We start from the raw sequence: 23,040 nt of genomic DNA on the forward strand, positions 1-23,040 counted from the left end.
CCACAGTAATTATCATGGGGCTGGAATACCTCTCCTGTGAAGACAGACTGAGAGAACTGGGGTTGTTCAGCCTGGAGAATAGAAGGCTGAAGGAAGACCTAATAACAACATTTCAGTACTTGAAGGGACCCTTCAAAAAGGCTGGAAAGGGACTATTAACAAAGGCCTGTTGTGATAGGATGAGGAGCGATGGTTTGAAATTATAAAGAAGTTCTTTACCACAAGGGTAGTGGAATACTGGAATAGGTTGCCCTGGGAGGTAATTGAGGATCCATCCTTGGAGATTCAAGGTCAGGCTTGACAGGGCTCTGGGCAGCTTGATCTAATGGAGGATGTCCTGCTCACTGCAGGGGGAGTAGACTAGATGACCTTTGGACGTCCCTTCCAACACAAACCACTCTGTGATTCTATGATTTAATTTAGTGTCCATACAAAGAAATAGCTAAATCCAGGCTTATCACTTTTATGCAACCTATTCTGAAACTCTCAGAAACAGAGACTGTGGCTTTTCCACTCAACACAATGTCAGCAAGTGCTATTTGAGATGACTGTGCAAACCAAACCAAACCAAACCAAACCAAACCAAACCAAACCAAACCAAACCAAACCAAACCAAACCAAACCAAACCACAACAAAACAAAACAAAACAAAACAAAATACAACAAAACAAAACAAAACAAAAAAAGGGAGTAGTAATTTGTCCACAGCAGTTCTACTGCACTTCACAATTTTTTTCCAATCCATACCTCTGAGTAGCTGAAAATAAAAAAGCATTTAATGGTGTTTTCATATACAGACATGTATGTACGGTGCAGGGAATGAGGCATACACATAACCTATCAAAGTTATTACCCCTATCAGTTGTCTCCTGTTTAAACATTCAGATTCAGTCTCCAGTTCATAAGCACCTTTTGATTTCTGCTGAAAGTAGAATGAATCTTTGCTTAAACACACCTGAAATTCAAGCTATTCACTATGAATAAAACAACACTGATGTTCACATTGTCCTTATTTAGTTCTCAGCCGAGCCAGTTTTCTCTAACTGGTCATCATCTAATTTGTGGTTGTTCAAAATTCTTTTCAAGTAACTGCTGTGCTATGTGTATAATGAAGTGCTGAAAACTATGTCTGACAAAGGGATACAAGTTAAATCTGGCTAAAAATACTAGTAAGGAAAGAAACACTTTTCTGAAGACAATGTTGTGCGAGGTCATGAATTTGAAAGGGATGCTTTTACCACTTTCTAAAGGGGGTACTAATTTCCTTTGGAAGCTTTAATAGTGGTTTTACTAGCAATGATAATTCCTTTGAATTTCCTGCTTATGCCATTCCTAGCAATTTGTATTGCTTGGAAGAAAATCTCTTTAAACAGTCCAAAACTTCAATAACATGAAATTACTTACTTTGAAGTGTTTTTGTCAAAATTTTATCTTTCGTAAAGCAGGAATTCTAATTTAATGTTTGCATTTGATTTCAAACTGCCTACTGTTAAAGGTCTACAAAATGTAAAGATTGTCTTGAATTATGGGATGTACTGCTTATCTTGAAAGATGAATCCTATAAAAAGGGTAAGAACTCATCTGTGTTGACAAAGAGACTTCCCCAAGAGGTGGTCCTTGGCTGAACATGAGCCAGCAGTGTGGCCAGGAGAGCCAACGGCGTCCTGGCCTGTATCAGGAATAGTGTAGCCAGCAGGACAAGGGAGGTTATTCTTCCCCTGTATTCAGCACTGGTCAGGCCACACCTTGAGTACTGTGTCCAGTTCTGGGAACTCAATTCAAGAGAGATGTTGAGGTACTGGAACATGTCCAGAGAAGGGCAACGAAGCTGGTGAGGGGCCTGGAGCACAAGCCCTATGGGGAGGCTCAGGGGTAACCTCATTGCTGTCTACAACTACCTGAAGATAGGTTGTAGCCAGGTGGGGCTTGGTCTCTTCTCCCAGGCAACCAGGAACAGAATGAGGGGACACAGTGTCAAGTTGTGTCAGGAGAGGTTTAGACTAAATATTAGAAAGAAGTTCTTCACAGAGTGATTGGCCATTGGAATGGTCTGCCCAGGGAGGTGGTGGAGTCACCATCCCTGGAAGTGTTTAAGGTGAGACCGGATGAGGCACTTAGTGCCATGGTCTAGTTGATTGGATAGGGCTGGTTGATAGGTTGGACTGGATGATCTTGGAGGTCTCTTCCAACCTGGCTGATTCTATGATTCTGTACAACAAACACTCCACATTACTGATTTCCATTTCCATTTCTTTGGTCAACTTTAAATAACACACATTACCAAGAAAATATAAAACACTTCTATTGACTTAGTAGTAGCATCATTTCCCTGTTGGAGAACAAACAGGAGAAGGAGAAAGGATATTTTCTCTGAGGAATGACAATAATCGTTCTGTAGGTTGCTTGGGAAAATGGCATAAAAATCTGTATAGCTAGAAAAGAGGTAACTGTTTATCTAAACACCAGATGCATAAAAGAAATAAATTACTGAAGACATCACTGACAAGCCTTTCCATTTCCTGCTCTGAAATACTTAAAATTATAGGCAAAACATTTTTGAGTGATTGCTCAGACATAAAGTGGAATGTAATTTGAGGTAAACAGTACAATTTATTCCAATAGGGTTTGGGTTTCTTTTATTATATCTCTTCTTTTCTGAAACAGCAATGGATTTCAGATAGCCAACAGGAGTAGCCTTGAGACACCCAAAGGCCTTGGGCACTTGGGAAAACTTCAGCCTATTCAAGAGAATGACATTATTCATTTGGTTTTTGCAAAGGTCAGCTAACAAAGGTAACAGACTTGCTATCTATGTATATCAAACATCAAACATGGTTATTTCAGAGTTTTAGGTGTACTTTCTGATAATAGCTAAAGACAATGCTGTGTACCAGGGATATGTCAAAATGAAATAAAACAACTCTGTGCTGAAATCTGGAATGTGGAAGACCTCTGTCTGATTAATAGAAGAGTTGAAGTACTAGTAAATCCCATGTAAGCATCCTTGGCTTTCCTTCATCAGTAGCTGAGGCTAGAGAAGCTGCCATCAGCATGGCTGGGTGGCGTGCTGCTTTGGAGAAAAAATGTGTGAAAAAGCTTCCCCTGACTCCACCACCCACTGCTTCAGCTGTCCCACTGCAAAAAAAAAAAAAAGACAGCAGAACCACAAAACTGCCATCCAACCGGAGAAGCCATTAAAAGACCTCTCTTCAGAGGCACTTCACCTCCCTGCAGACCTTGTTCTTTATCATGGTAGATTTATTCTAAGCAGCACTGCAGCTGGTCCTCCAAAGCAACCATGCCAGACTTATTTCTACTGACATTTTTCTACTTCATGCAAGACAGATACATCCTTTCACTAGCATGTTCTCTGTAAACCATCCTGACCCTGAACCATTTCATTATGTGCTCTGCCTGCATGAATTTTCAAGTGTACTTGTATCTATATTTTTACAGTGGGTTGTTGGTGACACATTTAATGCATCCTTGAATCCTTCTTTGCTCATTATTCTTGGCTTTTAGGTACTAAGGTTTCTTATGTAGATATTACACCTAATCCTTGAAAAATACTGGTTTTAACAAGCCGGCTTCATTGTGTCTATCATCTGTTTCATATCCTGTAGCACTGACACAGTGTTTGGACGCACAATATTGCTTTTTTCTACTGGGAAACACTATAGTACACCATCACTGATTAGAGTTTTCTACTAGGAAAGTTGGCATTTAGAGGTTTCACAACACCTTGAAATCTGAGCTCTGCCGTACAGACACACAGCATCCATATATCCATAGAGCCAATGGAATAAAATGAGCCTGAAAATGAGTTTATAGTGTTTTCCTCCCAGCACTGATCATAGGGGAGGAATCAGAGTTCATAACACAGGTCTCAGTGAAAAGAAATAGGTCCTAACAAATCTTATCCTATAGCTCTGAGGCCAGAGTTATTACAGGGAAGATTCCAGTTATCTGGAGTCAGAGAGCTGTTTCCTGAGACCCCCAAACAAAAGGCAGAGAAAACTCTTCATTTCCCCTTGCTTGAAAAGGCACAGAGTTTCTACATTTAATTTGTGATGCAGTATGTTGGAACAACTGAAAAAGTTCTGGGAACCCAAGGCTGAGCTGTAGATGTCTGATCTGTGGACGGCTGAGCTCTGAATGATGGGAATAAGTTTTTCAAAGCCAGAAAGCAGCATATTCTCCCAGGACACAGTGTGAAATCACCATGGCATTCCCAGTTTTCACTGATGACTTAACCTCTTGGGGAACACCCAGTTAACAGCATCTGGTTTACATCTATCCAAACTGCATGGAGACATGGCTGCTGGAGTGAATAGTGGCACTCACATGCTGATGGACATGGACAAGTTTTCCTAATGTGGAAGTCAGAATGCACAGTGCATATCCCCATCCTATCCCTTCTTGGAGCTTTGATGCACAACCGGGCCTAGAAATTACAAAATGATTGAAATTCAGATAGCCTTAATGGGGCTTCTGTTATAGATGAGGAACTTTGTAGTTTTATGAGATGCCCAGATACGTGGATTAAACCTGCCTGGTCAGCTAAATCCACTCACTTGTTCCAGGCAGTTAGAAGTCTTGTTGCCCTGATGGCTTTTCTGGTGAACCCTCTGCTTCAGAGGCATTTCAGTTGTATTTGCAGCGAAGTACCTATTCTGTAGTAGAAACTACAGATATGACTGTATTGTCTCATAGACTGAGATTGCCATATTCTCTAACCAAACCACATTTAAAAACAAAATTGCTGTACAGAAAACAATAAAAAATGTCCTACATCTCTCCGTCACCTATGTCCTCCACTCCCAAAAAGTTCAGTAATTAGTAGTTCACATTTAGTTATAAGGAAGTTCTTCCCAAGAGAACTCCTTCCTGAGGTCTTAATGATTTTGAGATGGAAATCTCTCCTGTCAGAGCTGTTCTGCTTGGGGTAAATAGCTAAATATCCAGTGGAGAACAGAAATGAATCTGAGTCTTCCTTAGCCCAAGGTATTTGCTATTTGCAAGTAATTGGCAGTTGATCTTTCTGACTCCAAACAGAAATTCCATCTTGAAGTTGCAAAGTCTTTCCCAGTTTTTTTTGAAAATGATATTCATTTATGAGACAATTTAGAGTCTAAGGGTTTTCTATTTTTTAAATTAATAAAATAGAAAATCATATTTGGAAAAATTCCCCACCAACTCTGCATAGTCCCCCTGCCCTGTGATTTTGCTATACCAGTTTTCAAAAACACAAGCTGCTAATTCCTAGAAGTTGGTGTTTATGTACCCCTGCAGGAGGCAGCCTTGGAAACCAGGGAGTGATATTTCTGAAACCGCCTTTCTCGCCTTGCCATTTAGCACAAGGTTGAGAGCATCCTATCTCTTTCTTTATTATTTCACAGAGCCAGAAATGAACTTACTCCCAGGGCTGCAGTTTGAGAGAGAGGGGGGGAAAAAAAGGACAAAACCGTCCAAATTTCTTATCCTGAATGTAAAGACTGACAGAAAGTATTATCATGAGGATTTTGCTGGGATGTAGAAGAGTATTTTGGATCTGCCACAGTCAAATAGGGATATTGTGTTAACCAGCCCTAGATCCTCAGCTGCTTTACACTGGCATCGCTCCATTAACTCAATATCACTGTATCAGTTTCCACTAACTAATCATCTCCACCAAATGTCTAACAAATGCCTGGAAGCATTGCCCACTCTCCCACACACACAAGCTCATCACTCCCTTGATTTTCTCTTTCTAGCAAAACCTCACAGTTTCTCCTCCTCTTGGTCTCTGCATTTACTTCTTTCCTTTCTAGGTTACACAGTGATGGTTTATTCTTGAAATTCTTTGCCATTCATGCTAGGTCATGCCTTTTGCTTTTATTTCTAGTTGAATCACTGTTTGTCTCTCTTCACTGCTTTTCTAAAATTAAGTTTTCTTGTGTTTATTTTCAATGCTTCTTTCTTGTACATTATTACTTGTTTCAATTTTATCTGCATTCTTATAAGATTCCTGTTCTGGCTATTTCTTTCCTATCTACAAGTATGACAGCTAAGTGAAGATTATTTTACTTTTACAGAGTAGATACTGGCCAACAAGATCAAGATACTGCAATAAGTCTGATTAGAGTATTTCAACAAAGAGGATAAAATCCATTCACCAGCTTAGGAACTGTGAATTAGTTTTCTGCGTTGTTACATTACATTACATTACACTACATTACATTACATTATATCTATTATATTATTTTCTTCTATCATAGAATCATAGAATCAGTCAGGGTTGGAAGGGACCACAAGGATCATCTAGTTCCAACCCCCCTGCCATGGGCAGGGACACCTCACACTAGATCAGGCTGGCCAGAGCCTCATCCAGCCTGGCCTTAAACACCTCCAGGGATGGGGCCTCAACCACCTCCCTGGACAACCCATTCCAAGCTCTCACCACTCTCATGGGGAAGAACTTCTTCCTCATGTCCAGCCCAAATCTCCCCACTTCCAGCTTTATTTAATTCCCCCTAGTCCTATCACTCCCTGATATCCTAAAAAGTCTCTCCCCAGCTTTCTTGTAGGCCTCCTTCAGATACTGGAAGGCCACAAGAAGGTCACCTCAGAGCCTTCTCTTCTCCAGACTGAACAGCCCCAACTCTTTCAGTCTGTCCTCATAGGAGAGGTACTCCAGCCTCTGATCATTACAGAATCATAGAATTCACTGGATTGGCAGGAACCCTCAATGGTCATCTTGTGCAACCACCCTGAAGTGAGCAGGGACGTCTTTAACTAGATCAGGTTGCTCAGAGCCCCATCAAGTTTGACCTTGAATATCTCCAGGGATGGGGCTTCTACCACCCCTCTGGCCAACCTGTTCCAGTATTTCAGTACTTTCATTGTAAAGAATTTCCTCTTAATGTCCAATCAAAATGCCCTGCTCTGATTTAAAATCATTGCCCTTCATCCTGTCACTACATGCCCTTGTAACCAATCCCTTCCCAGCTTTATTGTAGGTCCCCTTCAGATACTGAAATACTGCCTCAGTATTTCAGTTCCAATACTGTTGTCTCTGGCACCTTCTCCTCTCTGGGCTGAAGAACCCTAACTCTCTCAGCGGGTCTTCATAGGAGAGTTGCTCCAGCCAACTGATCATCTTCACAGCCCTTCTCTTGACCTACTCCCACTGGTCTATGTCCTTCCTGTACTGAGGACTCCAGAGCTGGATACAGTACCTTGGGTGAGGTTTCACCAGAGTAGAGCACAGTAGCAGAACGATCTCTCTTGATGTGCTGGCTTTCTTTGATGCAGCCCAGGATACAGTTTGTCTTCTGGGCTGCAAGTGCATGTTGCTGGCTCATGTCCAGCTTCTTGTTCACCATGTAACTGTACATCCCTGTGAAGTTGTTGCTCCAAGTATATCTGGTGTTTAAACTGAATGTCAGGATATGACGGGAGAATATGGAGGTAAAGCCCTATCTTTATTATTCACTTCTCAAGAAACTGAGAAAAAATGCAAAGAAAAGGTAGATAGCTCAGCAAATAATTGTATTCATACCCTCCAGCTTCATTGAAATGAATGGAAGTTTTGCTACCAGTGTCAAGAGCATGAGGACTATAACTTTCTTCTTCCCCTTACCTGCACATGACATTCTTGTGCTCTTACTGCTTTGCTGAGTTCCTAACAGACTTGGAAAATACTTACTTTTGCCAAATCTCTGTATTATAGGGAAAGCACCATTATCCAAATTTCAGCCACAATATTTTGTTTATATTGGAGATGTAGTCTAATTACCAAGGTAGTGACTTAGTCTCTCTATGGCAAATGGAGAAAACATAACTAGAGAGATTTACTTGTTGGTGGATTAGGTTGTTTCCTGGATATTTCCTCTGGCAATACAGAAATACTGTGTTGCTGACTGAATTATCTCAACTGGATAAAGCTGGGAGAGACAAATTCAAATCAGCTTTACCCATTGCAGCTACCAGTGAGAGACTGTGGCTGAGATATTACACAGGCATCTGCTGAACCCAGGTGCAACACCATTCTTGCTCCCCTTGTGTGTCTTTTTCTCTCTTTTTTATCTGAAATTCCACTGCTAATCAGCACTATTAGAAAAGAGTATTTATGTGATTCTGAAAGAAATCTACCTGCCAATTCAAGTAACTGCTGTTACTTTCAAAATGTTTTCTTTAATGGGAACAGCTTTTGGTAAGAATGCTTTTATAGTAAACTGATTTCAGTAAATGGAGAGAGAAAGAGAGAGACAAGAAGAGACAAAATATCCTGTAACAGACACTTTATACATGAGTCTGTTCATGATATGTCAATGATACTTGAACTGTGACACTTAAGCTGGAGATCATCAAGCACACCTCTGGGACTGGCAGACAAGTATGTACATTTGATCTCTTGTGCCTGTACTGCTTTTTATTTTTCTTGCATTACCTGTAGCTGAGGCACAGTCATGGTTCATATTTTCATTGCACAAGAATAAGATGACGTTTTCTTTTCAGTCAAATACATTGACATGGATATAAAAAAATTAAACATTCTCTGCTATAATTATTCTCTAAAGCATATGCACATTATTTGACAGTTCTGATGCTCTGTAAAGCCAAGAAAGGTTCACCTATACAGCAAGAAGAAGGACTACAGGCAGAGTAAAACATGGGACTTACCCCTATTGTTCCAAAACTTTCAGGCTTTCTTCTTATTTTTTTCTTGCAAAGGTGCCTCCATAACCATCTGATCAGATACCACAGAGACTTTGGGCTTGGTATGACATTAAAAGGAGTGGGCAGAGTTCCTCCTTCCTCAAAGTAACTCATCCAGAGTTTTGTTCGAGCAAACTTCCACTCAATGTCTGCATGATCCTGCACACAAGAAACAGCCCCAGAACAAATGTTGCTGTAATCAAGGAGGTGAAACATCTGAAAACCTAAAACTAGAGCAACCCTGAAATACTAATGAATTTTCTTATTGAAATGCTGGCATCTTCTTTTAACAGAAGGTCTTTACCACAAAGCAAAATTCAGATGCTTTATTTCAGTAAAGAGATGATAGATACGTACAGTGTATCTCCACTTTCAACCTTTCTTTTTTTCTTTGCTACAGGCTTTTAAATAATTAAGTGTCTCAAAAAAACAATGGATAATTACAAGCAGAAAAAAATGCTACATTTCTGACAGAGATGTTTTGTTATAAAAGCAGCTCATTATTATTCCAGAAAGATCGGTCTAATTACTCTGCTGTGTAGCAGCTTCAAGAAGTCTGTAAATCTCATGCGCTCTCTTAGAAATTACTAGTCCCAGAAACTCACAAAATAGGTTTCCCAAGAAATTATGAGGCTACTTAAAACTGTTGGGTCAAGTATCTTTTTTCCCCCTCCTACTTCAGAATTATGTATTTGGAACAGGTTGTGGGGTGGTTTGGTTTTGGCGGGTTTTGGCTTTTTTGGTTGTTTCATTTGTTTTGTTTTGTTTGTCTTCCTTTTAATTTTATTGTTTTTTATATAATGCTGTATAATTTTGATATGCTTGATAAGAATTTAAACTAAAGTCCATGGAAAGATTGCTTAATCTTAGCACCCGAAAAAGAAGTTGAAATAACTAATATTCTATATGGACAACAAACAATAGTAGCCAAGAACTTAGAAGTACAGGTCAAGCCCTAGCCTTTAATATTTAGTCAGATATAAAGTAAAGAAACCAGTAATTTAGAAGAATTAGTAGGAAAAGTATTCTCCATGCAGTCTGAGTTTTAGATGTGATACTGTGTATCAGACTGCCAACTAGCTTTCTCTAAACATGTAGTCAGTATTTCTTTTGTGGAAAAACTTGTAATTGCCAGATTAGAAAAAAAAAGGCACATTTAAAAACCTTAAGACTGTGAAGTTTCATTTGTTTGCTTTCTGCATGATCATATTTGAATTATGATATGATGAATCAGTGCTTCTTTTCATTAGTCATGTAAATAGACAGCTAAGAAATAAAAAGAAGCCAATAGCTCTGATAAGGATAAAGACAGTTTTCATTAAAGGAGAAAGCAGAACGTTGCTGAATCGTCCATGTGTTGTTAATGTGGGACTTAAAACCACCACACCATGAAACATGGATATCCAATTTTTATTAACTGCATATTCACACTATATTAAAAAATAAAACAAAACAGTCTTTTAAACATTAATAAATGTAATGTATTAAAAATAAAGCAGAGACACAACAATCTTTCAGAGGCTCTTGGGAGAGGTCCTGCAGCCTGGGCAGGGCTGTAATCCATATCACCTGCCATCAGCTTCAGAGTAATCTTCTCAACCTATGAGCTGGCTTCTGGAGCAGGGCCACCTCTTTCCCATTCAGAGTTGTGGGGAAATTCCCCTCTGCCCAATCTATCTGGAGTCTGGTTTCTGTGCCATTCCACAACAGTACAAAATAATTGGGACAAATTAGATAATTTGCTCCTATGTGCTGTCTGTAAAAAAGATTTACTGCCAGGAAAATGAGATGTAGGAACAGAGGGATGGTATATATTATAAATTATCTAAGGATAAAGAACAACTTACAGCAATAAGTTGGTAAGAATTATTCATCATGGCTATCAGCATGTTGAGTAGAACAACCAGAGAGATTACATTATAGGTACCAAACATGGTGGCCCCAACAAATTCAGTAAATTCATGTCTTGCTTTCACATTGGTCACATAGAGATTGATGAGTCCAAATATAGACCAGAACAATGACTGCAGCGTTTCAAATAATCTGAAAAACAAAACCCAGAAGGAATAGCTGTACAATAACAATACCTGTACTTTTCTGACTGCTTGGTTTTCCCCAAATGCACAAAAGTCCTTGACTTGATTGAGATGAATGCTACTTATCACAATATAGGCAACACATACAGAATCTCTCTCTAAGGGAACAATGGCTTAATGCCTTCAATTATACAATTAATTAATCTTAGCCTTTAATTATACAATACTGAATCTATAAATAAGCCTGGGAGTCAAAGGCTGATTTTTGTTCTAACCTCTGAGGGATAAATAAAGTTTTAGAGACCTTATTTTGGACATCTGCCTTTCAAGTTTTGTTTTGACCTTCTGCCTTGAGTATAGAAGATAGAATAAAGATCCAACAGCAACTTAATGACTGTGTTTCACTAGGATGTTAAAACAATTATGGTATCCTCACACCTACTTGGATATTGTCAGTTTATGCAATTTCTGGTTTGTATTGAGGACCACTGAGATAAAAGGAGTTGTATGATTAGAAATACAGTACTATAGAATCATAGAATCAACCAGGTTGGAAGAGGCCTCTAAGATCATCCAGTCGAACCTATCACCCAGCCCTATCCAATCAACTAGACCATGGCACTAAGTGCCTCATCCAGTCTTCTCTTGAACGTCTCCAGGGATGGTGACTCTATTACCTCCCTGGGCAGCCCATTCCAATGGACAATCACTCTCTCTGTGAAGAACTTCATCCTCACATCCAGCCTATACCTCCCCTGGCACAACTTGAGACTGTGTCCCCTCGTTGTGCTGCTGGTTGCCTGGGAGAAGAGATCAACCGCCTCCTGGCTACAACCTCCCTTTGGATAGTTGTAGACAGCAATGAGGTCACCCCTGAGCCTCCTCTTCTCCAGCATTAGCATATCTTTTATTTTGCAAAGAATGGAGACATTAAAAACACAAACAAGTTGCTCTGAAAAATAAAACTTGTGGAGTAGGGTTATCAATTGGACTTGGTGATCCTGAGGGTCTTTCCCAACCTCAAAGTTTATGTGATTCTGTCCTCCTTATTTCCCAGATGAATAATATTGCTTCCCTTAACTTTCACCTTTAAAACATTTCCCTGTACTTTTCTGTTCACATCACGCAAAGTTTAGGCCTGCACAAGATATTATTAATACAACAGAGAATTATACTGTATCTGAGCAAAGCCACTTGATTCAGATGCTACAAAAGATGCTCTTTTAAAAAAAAAAATTACTTTGAGAAGGAAGGCCTTGGTAATAAATGTATTTTTAAAACAGCTTAGACATGCTTCGTAGAAAGTAATAAGTGACAGGTATTTTTAGCAACAATTTGAATCAAGTTCAAGTTGAAAGATGAGATAGAGAAATAATATTCATTTGGTTAGTATTTTGGTACTGTAGATGAACTACAAAACAGAGTAAAAAAAAATATTTTTAAATGAATGAAAAAATAAATAAAACTTAAACCAGAAATGAGAATACAGTATATATATTGTGTAGAGTAGACTCAAGCTCAGTAGGGGCGTAGAGTGAATGCTTTTCCTGCCTCAGTTTATCATGTTTACAAAGAATCTTCATGTTTTAGAACACTGAGCTCATTTAACACCAAAAAACAGACATGGAAGAAATGCAGAGCGACAGCTACCTGACTAAGAAAGCTCTGATCTGATGACCTTTTATCTCTTAATTCTAAATAAATACTTCCCAATCTCATATTATCTCCCTCTCCACTTTATTTTATCTTTTCATCTTTTGGAGGTGTCTAGGATTGTACAGACTTCACTGTGGCATGGGTAAAACATTATTACAGGGTGATGCAATGTTATTTTATTTCTATTATTAGGGTTACTTTCTATGTGTCCGTCAAGACATCACCGTAATACCAATAGAAAGCAGACAGCCTCTTTCCTGTGAACAATATCTGTGTGGTTAAAATGTTGAAGGCAAAGGGGTAGGATAGAAACAGATCAGCTACTTACGTTGAAAATGCATTATTTTGCTTTTCACATCGTATTCCTTTGCAGTTGCCAGGTTCATTTGTCTCGTAGTAGAAGTACAGCTGGTTCAATCCATTTGCAAAAGCTAGCAGCACAAGGCAGTATATGAAGAGAAACTTCAAAATGTCCAGCAACATTCTTCCTAGAGATATCTGCAGAGGTCCCAGGTGAGAATTTGCCGTGAATAATGAGATCAAACGCAGGGAGCTAAAGATGTTTGCGATTGCAAACAGAGCCTCAGCCACCAGGGTTGGATGCCACATGTCCCAGCTCTCCCGTGGAACTAACCCACTATACTGAAAAGGAGCAGAAGGGAAGAAATGAATCCTCTGTTGTTATACTTAGACAAGTATGTCAGTTTCTTCATGTTCAGTTCAGTTAATCTGTAGATAGCACAATAAAACCAAACATCATTTGGAAAGCAACACATCCTCGGGAGAGTTTTTATTTTAGCAAAACAAAAACTACATGGGTCAGTACCCATGTACCTGACCTTCATTTTTATCAGCAGGATGGTCTATGATTTTTAGGGTTTTTTTGCCTGTGTTTTGCATTTGGTTATAATGGACTCAATCTTAGAGGTCTTTTCCAACCACAACAATTCTAGGATTCTAGGATAATTTTCACAGTAGCAAAAGGAAGCTTAACAACTCTGATTCAGAGTAAAAGGAACAGTTTTTAACACCCAGGGTTTCAGATTTATAGAAAATTTCAGCTGTAAAATTAGGAAAATTATTTCCTTGAAAAAGAGTGCAGATATGACAATGATGGATAGAAACATGCAAGAACACTGGAAAGTTGAAAAAAAAAAACATTTAATCAAGGGATAACTATATCACTTAATCACTAATATTAGACTAAGGATGAAAAAGCTCTTTATTAATGAACCATGGCAAACTGCTTGTGTGTTTCATTATCAAAGAGCCTGATCCCTGGAGCTATGTGTCTTCACTGTTCAAGCTCTACCGAAAAATTTCTTGAAGATGAAAGATACTACTTTGAACTAATGCTTAACTACTGTGGCAGACATTATTATTAATTTGGGCTCATTTATCCGTTTCACAGAATATATCAGAGGACAGAATCTATGCTGTGAAGCACTCTACAATCATGGCATTCTTTAATATTAAGCAGATTTTAAAGAAGGACTGTAGTGTGGCCTGTATTTACTTGTATTTACTTAGTCCACATCACCCACATGCATCCTTCAGAGCTGGTGAGCACGCTCATAGTAGTAAGAAAAGGTACTTTTCAGTGTTCTTGTGGCCAGATGAAGCAGCATAGGCAGGCATCACATTTCCACACAATACTCACCCTCAAAGAAAGCAACTGCTCTCAGAGTAGTTTTGGACCACCTGAAAATATGGAAACATATTGGACTTGACAAAATGCATCTCAGATTCCTGAGGGAATTGGCTAATGTAGTTTGCAAGCCACTCTCCATGATATTTGAAAAGTCGTGGCAGTCAGGTGAAGTCACTGGTGACTCAAAAAAAGGAAACGTTGCACCCATTTTCTTAAAAAGGTCAAAAGGAGGACCCTGGGATCTACTGACCTGTCAGCTTCACCTCTGTGCTGGGAAGATCATGGAACAGATCCTCCTTGAACCTATGCTAAGGCACATGGAGGACAGGGAGGTGATCTGAGACATCCAGAATGGCTTCATCAAGGGTAACAGCTCAATGTTCTAAGAAAAATTAGTGACAAGTAGTGTCCCTTAGGGGTCTGTAGTGGGACCAGTACTGTTAATATCTTCATCAGTGACATAGTGGGATTGAATTCACTCACTCTCAGCAAATTTGCAGATGACAACAAGATGGATAGTGCAGTTGAGCTGCTTGAGGGAAGCAGGTCATCCACCTTTCCTGTGTAGAAAGGTTGATGGAGTTGGGGCTCTTCATCCTGGAACAGGGAAGGCTCTGTGGAGACCTTATATAGCCTTTCAATACATGAACGGTTCTTAGGAGAAAGATGGAGAGGGTTTTTAGTCAGGTCTGTTGTGATAGGACAAGGGATAATGGTTTAAACTAAAAGAGGGTAGATTTAGACTAGATAGGAGGAAGCAATTTTTTACAGTGAGGGTGGTGAATCAGTGGAATAGGTTTCTCAGAGAGGTGGTAAAAGCCCTATCCCTGGAAATATTAAAGGTCATCTTCGGCAGTGTTCTGAGCAAGATGATTTAGTTGAAGATGTCTTTGCTCTTTGTAAGGGGTAGGGGGTTCGAATAAATGACCTATAAAGGTCCCTTCCAATGCAAACCATTTTATGATTCTGTAATTCTGTGTTTCAAAGTACAGATGAGAACTCAGAGTTCTTTTGGACAGTAGTAGTTGGCACAGGACCTCACCGTGTTGGGGTTCGTCTAATCAGCTGGCAGTGTTAAATGAGAGAGCACCAGTGCTTAATAGCAATCCTTGGCACTGTTTTATTCCCTCATAGAGAAGCAGCCATGGCATCTGACAATCTTGGGGACAGGGGGGCAACAACTGCAAAACTGGAGAACAGTTGTCTGTTAAAGAATTAAGAATTACTCAGACTTACATTTCAACAACCTGTGGTATTTGCTTTCTGCAGAGCAGGGAATTAAATCCAGACCTTCTGGAGTCAGAGGTTAGTACTCTCTCCATTAGACTATCCTCTCTCTAACGATTATGCTGTAGAAGTCTCATGGCATTTGACATTGTAGTTTCCAGAGACATGCTATTCTGCCTCACCTGCTATTGCTCCAAGTGCAGTTCTGATTGATTCAAGATGAGTGCTGAAGTAAAAGGCAGTAGAAAACAGAACTGAGTTACCAAAGACATCAGCTAAGAGGTGAAAGCACAGAGATGTGAGATCTCCTCAGCATGTTTTTGATAATATTTTTCTTTGAATAATATTATAAATTATATTATTGTGAATTCTGATGGCACTTTACAACCCTAGTATGTGAAAAATTGCACCTATTAAATTACTAGGAGCAATTGTCAGTATAACCAAAGATCAGATTAGGGAAAAGTATTCAAGGAATGTTGGGGGGGGGAGGGGCAGGAAAAGGAAAATATATTCATGAAAAAAATAAAGAAAATACTGGAAACTAGAGGAGATGGACTTTTTGGTAGATGATCGAAAGCATCCAACTGCAGACATATTTTAGGTGAAGGCAAGTAGTGGCAGATTGCAAAGAAGTTAAACAAGCAGAGAAAAAAAAATCTAATGAAATAAACTTCTGAGAAAAACATGGGACTACTGGACTCTGAACATGGATAGCATATGATATAGTAAGAAAGCAAAGATCAAGTTAAACCAGTCCAGTGTGGACAGTCACATCTGTGCTTTCTGTCAGCTTCTTTTACAGTCAGGCAAATAAAATGGGCATGTCTATAGAGCACTGGGAAAGTATATATCCCAAACGGGTCAGATGTTCTTAAGTTTCTCCTCATTGAGTATTGGGGTAAGGGAGAGGTTGTCTTATACTTGTGGTCTGAGAAGAAGTATACATTGTCATCTTTGACAGAAGTGATGAGGTTAAGAAGAAAGGTGAGAAGAAAGGGTTTTATCTCCGATGATTTAGATCAAGACACAAAACTGAAAAGGTCAAATGGCCTCTTCTAAAAGAGCAATCAAAGGCATAACTGTGTTATTTCAGCTTAACTGCACCTGCCTTGCTTGGGCCATAGTGTGTCCTGCATCCGTGGATACAGTGCAAAAGTTCTCATGGTTGTAAGCAGAGAGTGAGGGCTGTTGCTTTAGTTTGAAAAGAGATTTAAGAGACTGGAAACAGCTGGCTGAGAAACAGTGAGACAGGTGAAAACCTGAGAAGTTTGAAAATTATCTGCAAAATACACTACCTGAAAGAAGACAGCAAATAATACAAAGAAAATTAGTATAAGAGGACTTTGGCAATAACTCCCTAGTGATTCCACTAACTAGGGGATGATGAAAGGAAATATAGAAATATCAAAGAACCAAGAGAACAAAGAATCTCACATGTGAAAATGAAAATAAAAAAGTGGAGCGAAAATCCTAGGCATATGGAAACCAGGAACATTGCAAATATGAAAAAAAAGAGGAGAAAACTACATTTTAGGACCAAACAACCCACAATATACAGACTTGAAGTGTTTGTTCTCTCACTCATACTTGTTGATGTTCTTCTGTTCTATATAGAATAAACAAATGGTTATTGTTCTAGGAAATGGAAAATGATAAAAGCTATTAGAGCAACACTGAGCTGGTTGTAAATCATTATGTTGATACTTTGCAGTCTTTCTTTTACCATTTTGTGACCCTGCTGAATTTCTGTCCCCACTTCAAATGTAAATGCAACCTTTTGACACATAACAAATCTTAATTTGATTAATGTGATTAAATAATACCTGTCCTTGGTTCATTGAAGGAAATGTACATGGCACATCAATGCATAATTGAAAAGAGCAGAAAACAAGCTGAGCAGCATACTAGTGGTAGAGTTTCAAAGCAAATATATAATTGTGTGATGTCACCCAGGGAATACAAGATAATAATTCTTGATCCTTACTCAAAGGAATTCAAATGGAAATCTGATATCAGAACCTCTTGTGAGGAAAAAAGCTGAGTGAACACTGGTTTTCCATGAAAACAAAAGTAATGAACTGTAACTCTTATGAAAGCACCATGAGAGATCAAACGACATGTAGATTAGGCTACCTGAACATTTAATGGGCTGTTGGACCTTAGTCAAATGTGACCCACTTGCTTTTGATAACAAAAAGAAAGATAATATCCATTTCAGCAAAATCCTTTCCTGAAAGGTCATATGTGAATGTGAACTCTTCTTACTTGAAAATGTATGTCCCAATCTTTGCAATCATTGTGTTGAATTTCAGGGCAGCAGTAAGAAGAAGGCAGGGAGATATCCTAGCAAAGACCTTTAAAACAGTATCTAAACTGAGGAAGCAAGTCTATAATTTTTCAGGGAGGGAGGAGGGTTAATAGTCCTATGTAAATGGACATTTGTCCTGTAAATGGTCTTGTAAATGGTGCATGAATCTGGTGAAACACCATTAAAAAGCATTTTACAATGCAAACATAAGAAGACATTTGCCTCTACAGAACTAGTGGCAGAAGAGAAATATAATCTTATTTACTACTGAGCAGCATAGATGACACAGAGATCATTAAGCCAGTAAATACTGAGACAAATAATGTACTTTTAATTACTTTTGAGTCCTTGCCTTGAATAGGAAGCAATTTCCCTACTAGCTTTCAATATCAGTGGCTGAGACACATAATCAGAAATACGAACTTGCATGCAATTTCTAGCAGAATTGGAAACAAGCAGCACTAGGTCCAGCACTCAAGTTTAACAAATTTGTAAGATTATGCAAGTTGGGTCTGCACATAAGTTAGTAACGCATTTAGCTTTATAAGAATCATAGAATCATAAAATTGTTTTTGTTGGAAAAGACACTCATGGAAGATCATGGAATCCAACCATTATCTAACTCTATCAAGTCACCAGAAAATAAATTTTCTTCCAAAAACATAAAAAATTCACCATTTTTCTTAGAACACAACAATTTGCATTTATAATCTTCCACCAAAACAGACTTATTACTTAAAATCTGTTATCTTATACTCTCATAAAACATGTGTCAATCCACTATACATATAATGACATTATTTATCAAGGAGAAAACATTTTTAGTGCATATACTGGATAATATCAAAAGACCTCACATGCTGATATACAGAGACAAAAACATAGCTCTTTGAAAAATATGAGATGTACCCCTTTTATTTGAACACTGGCAATGAAAGAGATAACTCAGTTATCTTAGCAGTTCCCTCATCCTGAAATGGCATTGTTTGTTGTATTTTATACTGTCCCAACACTTGCTATAATATCTACCTGCTTAACTACTGTGTCAGTCAGAGAGCCTCAAAGGGCTCTCCCTGTTTTTCTCAGGGAACAGTTATGCAGCAGAGTAGTATGAGGGCACTCATAGTGTTATTCAAGGAAGTCAATTGTTTTCTTAGGTGGCTTGAGCTGATTCATAGAAGGCAGAATATAGCTAAGAATGGGACATAAAATATATCTGATTCAGTAAGCACAGAAAAACTCTTAGAAAAAAAGAAAAGAAAAGAAAAAAGAAAAGAAAAGAAAAGAAAAGAAAAGAAAAGAAAAGAAAAGAAAAGAAAAGAAAAGAAAAGAAAAGAAAAGAAAAGAAAAGAAAAGAAAAGAAAAGAAAAGAAAAGAAAAGAAAAGAAAAAAAGAAAAGAAAAGAAAAGAAAAGAAAAGAAAAGAAAAGAAAAGAAAAGAAAAGAAAAGAAAAGAAAAGAAAAGAAAAGAAAAGAAAAGAAAAGAAAAGAAAAGAAAAGAAAAGAAAAGAAAAGAAAAGAAAAGAAAAGAAAAGAAAAGAAAAGAAAAGAAAAGAAAAGAAAAGAAAAGAAAAGAAAAGAAAAAAGAAAAGAAAAGAAAAGAAAAGAAAAGAAAAGAAAGAAAAGAAAAGAAAAGAAAAGAAAAGAAAAGAAAAGAAAAGAAAAGAAAAGAAAAAAAGAAAAGAAAAGAAAAGAAAAGAAAAGAAAAGAAAAGAAAAGAAAAGAAAAGAAAAGAAAAGAAAAGAAAAGAAAAGAAAAAGAAAAGAAAAGAAAAGAAAAGAAAAGAAAAGAAAGAAAAGAAAAGAAAAGAAAGAAAAGAAAAGAAAAGAAAAGAAAAGAAAAGAAAAGAAAAGAGAAAAGAAAAGAAAAGAAAAGAAAAGAAAAGAAAAGAAAAGAAAAGAAAAGAAAAGAAAAGAAAAGAAAAGAGAAAAGAAAAGAAAAGAAAAGAAAAGAAAAGAAAAGAAAAGAAAAGAAAAGAAAAGAAAAGAAAATACAAGAAAAGAAAAGAAAAGAAAAGAAAAGAAAAGAAAAGAAAAGAAAAGAAAAGAAAAGAAAAGAAAAGAAAAGAAAAGAAAAGAAAAAACAAGAAAAGAAAAAACAATAAGAACAAAACCCAAATCCCTGTCTCTCAGGGTTTGGGAAATGAAAATAAAAGCTTTACATCAAAACATTTGGCATCGTCTCAGTGTCATCGGGTGTAGGGAGGTGGGGATCTCTGTTGAAGATACTTGAAGGAAATGTGGCTGGGTATTAAATTACATTTGTATCACTGTTCATTGCATCATCATGTGTTTCAGTTGCCTACTGTGGTTGCACATGCAGTAAAAAAGAAAAAAACACCATGGAACCAAAGATAGTGCTTCATGCACTGTGTTGATTATGACTGGCATGCAAGCAGTAATTTAGAGACTAATGGATACACATTATCCCAGACACTGTCACCTTGGAATCTGATTACCATAAGCAGAAGCTGTCGGGGAGATGAAAGGATTATAATGTCTTCTAATTAATATTATTCTGAAGTGACTAATTGCCCATCTCCAGGGCTTCAGAAACATGCATTATCAACGAACTGCTTGCTGTGTTACATGGGACAGTGAAATGGCTATTTATTTCCAAGTCACTTTATAAGGCATCTGTGGCAGTTGAGGCTGGGTGCCTCCTGTTACTGCCACATAAGTGCCCAACCCAGTAAGGTGGGCACAGGAAATGTAGCATTTCTACCCATAAATCCTGTACCCTATAAATTCACCTGCAAAGTCATTTTCTGCCTCTTTCTTCCCCTCTCTGCTCCTGTGGAGATGCTCCCTGTCGGGTAATGGTAGGGGAGTATCTCAAGGCCTCTTAGTCTAAGCCTAATGCCAGGAGAAGAAGCGTGTGTGGGGGGCAGTCTCAGACTTGGCCAGCCTGAGACTAGCCTCGCAGTGGGGGGGAAGAAAGAGCCCTGGGGGTTTTTGGGTAGACCCTCAGGTGAGGAGAAGGGAAGTGTTGGGAGGCCTTTGGGTGTGGCATAAGGGACTCTGTATGCTTTGGGATATCTTTGCAACTATGCTTTGTAGTTTTTATAAAACACCAATTGCTTCTCCATTTAAACTTTCCATCACTATCCAATCCATCTGTGTGAGTGTCATTCTTTTGTCCTTCTCAGGGAAATAGAGGATCTGCCCTGCCTTAAACCAAGACAGCATCTTTGTGTGTGTAAAAAGACATTTCATTAGCTTCAAATGGCAGCTGTCCTCACACTTGAGAGTGTCTTGCTTTTTCAGACAACAGCTCCAAATTTCTTTGAGTCAGAAGACTCTCAAAGGTTTGCAGCCTTCTGTCACAGGAGGAACCTGATGTGCCAAGAGATCACAGGTCTTTGCTGACTCTTGCCCCTGATCAGCTAGCTGACTTGTGAACCTTTGTGAATAGACAAAAGATGATCTAAATTAGCAGGTTTATGTGCTCTGTTATGCTTCGGGCACGGCTGCAGCAGAAATATCTGCTGTGTGAGGAAAGGGAGCTGCAACCAGCTACTTGATGGCCCTCCCCTCCTCTTTTCCCAGACAAAAAGATCTTGGAAAGGTAGCTGGTGGCAGGCAACCTAAACCAGCTGGTATAAAATGCTGATCATAGTAGTCAGTAAAAAACGGGCTTGCTAGTTTTACTTGGATGTGATAGGAGCTCCATGACAGATGTTGAGAATGCTTTCAGATGTGGTTTCCTTGAGCTAAGACCATTTTTTGATTAATATATTTCATTTTACGAGGACTTTCTGTCATATTATGATTTCATGTTGAATACATATAAAATATAATGTGTTCCATAGCTTTGGAAAGAAGGGCTGTTTTGCTGGAATATACTTCAAACAGAGGGAATATAAAGCTATTCACAAAAAGTCCATGAAAAGGATGAGAAAACGAACATAGTCAGACATACCATTTTATCCCTTTCAGCTTTACTTTTTCTTGTGGCAATTATCATCAATTTTCAAAGGAAAATTAGAAGATTACTCTTTAGCCCCTCCCCCTCTAATTTTGAGCACCTATTTTTCTTCTGGTGTTGTTCAGGAGTTTTGCAAAATTGTGTATGCAAAATTGTATTGAGGCAAAAAAATCTTACTGAGAAATAGGCAAAGTAACTCAAAACGTAATTTTGTAAAGACATTATTAAATATTTACAGTGATTTCCATTTTCCAAGAAAAAGACAGTATTACTGTTCAGAATCACATAACAAAAGATTTCCTGGGTGAAGAAGAAAAAAGTACAAATCACAATGGTTTGTTCGCTCTTATCTTGGTCTAGCATCTTGCCACAGCTACAGAAGATGCAATGAGCACTTCGTAAATCTCTTGCATTGCCAAGCCTTAGAATCTCCAAGTATAGAAGAAAGTTTCAAGAAGCCTAATTTAATTTACCTTAAACAATTTTCTGAATTAAGAAACAATTACCTTTGAAAATGCAACAATTTTTAAAGAGATTGTTGCTAAGTACAAGGAGTTCATTACAAAATCCATGAGGTTCCACCAATCATGAATGTAGTCTTGTAGTCCACCATCCCACATCTGTTTAATTTCACCCCAGATAAAACCTGTAAATAGAACATAATCCATTAAGCATGAATATTGAATTAAAACAGCTGTGACTACTTGTCATGGACTGAGTTAGCCCTGGTGCTAAACCATTACAATACTCTAGACACTTATCTCACAGTGGATTGATTCTCCTTACATTAATCATAAAAGGAAGGTGGGTAAGTGCTCTAAATTGCATATCTAGTTAGGTAAAATTTTATCTTCCCATTAATGCTTCTGGAATTAATTTGTCAGGCAAAACCAAAAAAAAAAAATCTGCTTGGCTTTCTTCAATCACCTATCTTATTGTATCCTAATAAGTATAAAAAAAGTCTTAAGACCGGACACCACTTCCAACTCTGCCCTTGGTATCTGCGGCAATATAATTCAAACTGGAAAATTTATGACTGCAGGAGTCAGTTTAACGTGTTAATTTATTTCAATTGTAGCTCACAAATAAGGAAGAGAATGTCTGTGTCAGTAGAACATTGTCAATGATGAGTTAAAGTCCCCTTTTTTTTTTTTCCATAGGAAAGAGTAGTGTGTCCAACAGAACTTCTTTTTTTATTATTATTAATTTTTTTAAATTTTATTCCTTCCTTTGGGATGTGAAGGAATCAAAACTGTTTCCAGGCATGCAGAGCATGCATTGCTCTGGACACAAAGTGATACAGGAATACTCAATCCCAGTGGGAAGGTTTGCAAGCTGTCTAGTGTACTTGGTGTAACAGTTCCAGTGAGAACTATGTGGAGGCTCTTTGATGCTATATACATTAAAACCTCTCAGAAGATACTCCACATGATTATATGATATGGTTTGATAAAACAATATGGAACAATTTCGATGCTAATTCGATACTATCCACATAGATTTTTTTTTTCATAACAACACCAATAAAACTTT

The 23,040-nt window shown here is 38.1% G+C and overlaps 1 protein-coding gene across 1 annotated transcript in view; it reads right to left on the reverse strand.

The window, feature by feature from the left end:
* Positions 1 to 23,040, reverse strand: part of TRPC4 (transient receptor potential cation channel subfamily C member 4) — a 97,207-nt gene that overhangs the window by 8,007 nt on the left and 66,160 nt on the right. The window contains exons 4-7 of the mRNA XM_054390991.1: positions 22,014 to 22,153; positions 12,721 to 13,034; positions 10,548 to 10,743; positions 8,665 to 8,859 (exon numbers count right to left, since the gene is read on the reverse strand). Coding sequence (XP_054246966.1) covers positions 8,665 to 8,859; positions 10,548 to 10,743; positions 12,721 to 13,034; positions 22,014 to 22,153 — 845 coding nt within the window. The remainder of the gene's footprint in view (positions 1 to 8,664; positions 8,860 to 10,547; positions 10,744 to 12,720; positions 13,035 to 22,013; positions 22,154 to 23,040) is intronic.

Source organism: Indicator indicator, chromosome 1 (genome assembly GCF_027791375.1).
Source record: "Indicator indicator isolate 239-I01 chromosome 1, UM_Iind_1.1, whole genome shotgun sequence".
Lineage (NCBI taxonomy): Eukaryota > Metazoa > Chordata > Aves > Piciformes > Indicatoridae > Indicator > Indicator indicator.